The sequence below is a fragment of the Populus alba genome, chromosome 13, assembly GCF_005239225.2.
Source record: "Populus alba chromosome 13, ASM523922v2, whole genome shotgun sequence".
NCBI lineage: Eukaryota > Viridiplantae > Streptophyta > Magnoliopsida > Malpighiales > Salicaceae > Populus > Populus alba.
This window is the reverse complement of record NC_133296.1, coordinates 6,705,194-6,708,173: the sequence shown is the minus strand read 5'-3', so window position 1 is coordinate 6,708,173 and position 2,980 is coordinate 6,705,194. Positions and strand designations below refer to the sequence as shown.

At 38.1% G+C, this 2,980-nt stretch overlaps 1 protein-coding gene across 1 annotated transcript; it reads left to right on the top strand.

Annotated features, from left to right (window-relative positions):
• Positions 1–541: 541 nt before the first annotated feature.
• LOC118047243 (uncharacterized) lies at positions 542–2,701 on the top strand. Its single transcript, XM_035056486.2, has 2 exons — positions 542–1,432; positions 2,356–2,701. Coding segments are annotated over exons 1-2 (714 nt in total). The 5' UTR covers positions 542–719; the 3' UTR covers positions 2,357–2,701.
• The last annotated feature ends 279 nt before the right edge of the window (positions 2,702–2,980 follow it).

Sequence of the window (2,980 nt, the reverse complement as noted above, 5' to 3'; positions counted from 1 at the left end):
TTTAATAACAACATGAATTTTTTTTAAACAGTTAAATATACTTTCTATGTTTAAAAAGTTTTATATCCAACTAATTAACTTTATGGAAGCTAATAAATTTTTATAGAGTATATTTAGAAATGTGGTTTAATTATATTTTTTTAAAAATTTAAAATATTTTTATTTTAATGTTTTGAAATTATTTTGATATAATGATTTTAAAAATTATTTTTTTAATATATTAAAAAATATATACTTTAAAAAACAATATCTAATACACTATCGGACATGTAATTAGTATATTCAGCGAAACCACCTAGTACAGAAACACAAGTGTTTGAATTTGCCACTTCCTCCTGTTTCCCTCTCACAAATCCACTAACTTTTCGCCACGCAAGCAACTGAAAACCACTGCTCAAATCGATCCCTTACCATTCCCTAAAAACCGCGGACTCCTCCCCCTCTCAATTCCTTTCACTAAAAAAAAAAAAAAAAAAAAAAAAAACCCAAATAATTATAGCAAAAAAAAGAGGGCGTTTTTTAGTTTTCCTCTCTCCCTCCCTCTCTCTCTCTCTCTCTCTCTCCACTCTCTCTTTCCTTTTTAACTTCAAGATCCATTCCTTCTATTCTCACTCGTACCTTTTCCTCTGTAGAGCTAAAATAACAGCCAAAGATCCGTCCTTTTTCTCTCTAGAAACAAGCACACAAGACTCTACTTTAGTGGTGGTTGCTGGTGGTGGATGGCAAGAGCCAATAAATATGCCTCCGTTAACTTTAACCATGTTTATGACAAAAACATAAGCAATTCCTCCTCTTCTAGTAACACAAACAACAACCCATCAAAGCACCCATCTTCCACTTCGTTTTACTCGACAATATCATCACCTAATAGCCCGAACAATATCTACAAAAGCAATCTTCCATCCTCATCAACCCGAACCCATGGCCGGATGCTGGTTCTGACCCGACCCACACCTAAACCGATATCCACTATCCAAACAACACCACTGACTCCCTCTCCGAAAACCCCACCAATCCATCCAGCTCAAGTTCAAATCCCGGTTCAAACAGGGGCTGAACCGGAACAAGACAGTATTTCTCTGCGTCCTTTAGGTCGAACCGGGGTTGGTTCGATTGTTTCTTCTCCGGTTCGTGGACAGGAGAAGCAGAAGGAGGTTGGGGCTAGTCTGGGGTCGCCTAAACCGGATAAGTTTGTGCCACCACATCTTAGATCGGGTTTTGTCGGGAGGGAGGAGAGGCCTGGACCGGAGGTTTTTAGGGGTAAGGAGGTGGGTCAAAGGCAACAGCAACAGTTTTTCGGTTCTCCGGGTCGGTTTGGTGAAGACGGAAGGCCTAAGTCAGGTGGGCATGAGACGATGAGGAGAGGTGATGAATCAAATCTGGGTTTCGTTAGACCCAGATCCAGTGGAAATCGGCCCAGTTCAAGTGGATGGTATAATTTATCCTAATCTTGATCTTGTTTTTTCCTTGCTTTGTATTTGATTGTTTCTATTTTCTTGTCATGTTTGCTTATGTTAAGTGGTTTCTGATTTACATGTTTAGTGATACATGTTTTTTTGGGTTATTTTACTCGTGGATAAGTTTAATAAGTGTGATCACATTTTTGTAAAGTAAATTATGGATAAGTTTAATGTTGAAATGGAGATAATGGCTAGACTTTTAGTTTGATGGAAGCAAGTTTATTGGAGGTCTTACAAAAATTTTGGTTTCTTTTGCATTTAAAGTTTGTGTGGTTCCTGAAAAAAATTGCTGGGAGGATATTCAGAGCTTAATAACATGTATACAGGTTGAAATTGGGCGCTCACGATCATATTTATTACAAGATATAGATTTGTTTCGGTGTTTGTGTTCAACATCCCAAGTTTAGATTGAATTGTGATCCAATGGAAGCTAAAAGTTAGGGGTTTGCATGTCTCTCTCATCTCCAGCCAATCAAGTATACAAACCAGCTAGTCAATTTCATAGTTTCTTTTTACTATTTTGCCATGCAAGGTTTTGCCTGTAGCTTGTAGTTGTCGATGTCTTCCACCCCTTGCTCTTGCCCTGCTCTTTGTTCAAAAAGCATTTTTACATCTTGGTAGTGTAGTTGTTTCTAATTGATGACCAAGTCATGTTATCTTGTTTTCAACCTTCTGCCTCCTCAAATCCTTCTATCGATGCCATCTTTTGTGTTTTTTCGCGCTTATCTGCTGTAACACAAGCAGTAATAATCGCAATGATCTGACATGCTATACATGGGAATAGCATGCCATTGCAAACCTTAATTTCAGTTCTGGTCATATATTGAATTGTCTGTTCTAATATGGTGTTTTGAGCTGAAAGTACAACTCACTTTGAATGATTGTGGCTTTGCAGAGCTCTGACGACACTGAAGTCATTACTTGCACAAGAACAGGATCCTTGATGCCACACACCAGATACTTCATTGAGCCCCAGTTTTCATCTACTGTTCCCTTAGAACTGTCATTGTCTCTCTCCCGAGGATCAGTGGCATTTTAACCTATGCAGCCTGGTGGCACCATTTAGGTTCTGAACTCCGGTGACTGAACAAACCTGGGTACCTATGTGTTGTAGGATGTGCTTGTGTGATCTTTTCTGTTTATTCAGTTTTGCAATTGTGATTAGGAGCATGTTGTCTGTATGCTACCTCCTCAATGACTTTTCCTCTTGGATGTACTTAAAAAATCTTTGTTCCATGACATCTCCTTCCTTGTTTCTTCTTTCCTTTGTACACTCGCAACAATTATGGTTAACTGTTGTCCCCCTAATTTCATCTGTACTCTAGAAAGTAGGAGTTGCTTGGAGGGTTTCTGATGCATGAACTTAATCCCAGAGTACAAAGCTCGTGTGATCTATGCATGTTGTAGGGGCCGAATTTGATATGTATTGGCTCATGTTTCGTAGTAGGTTAAAATTAATTTTTTTAAAATATAAAGAATGTTTTAAATGTTCTAGATCTGGTAATTATGTCAGAATAAGA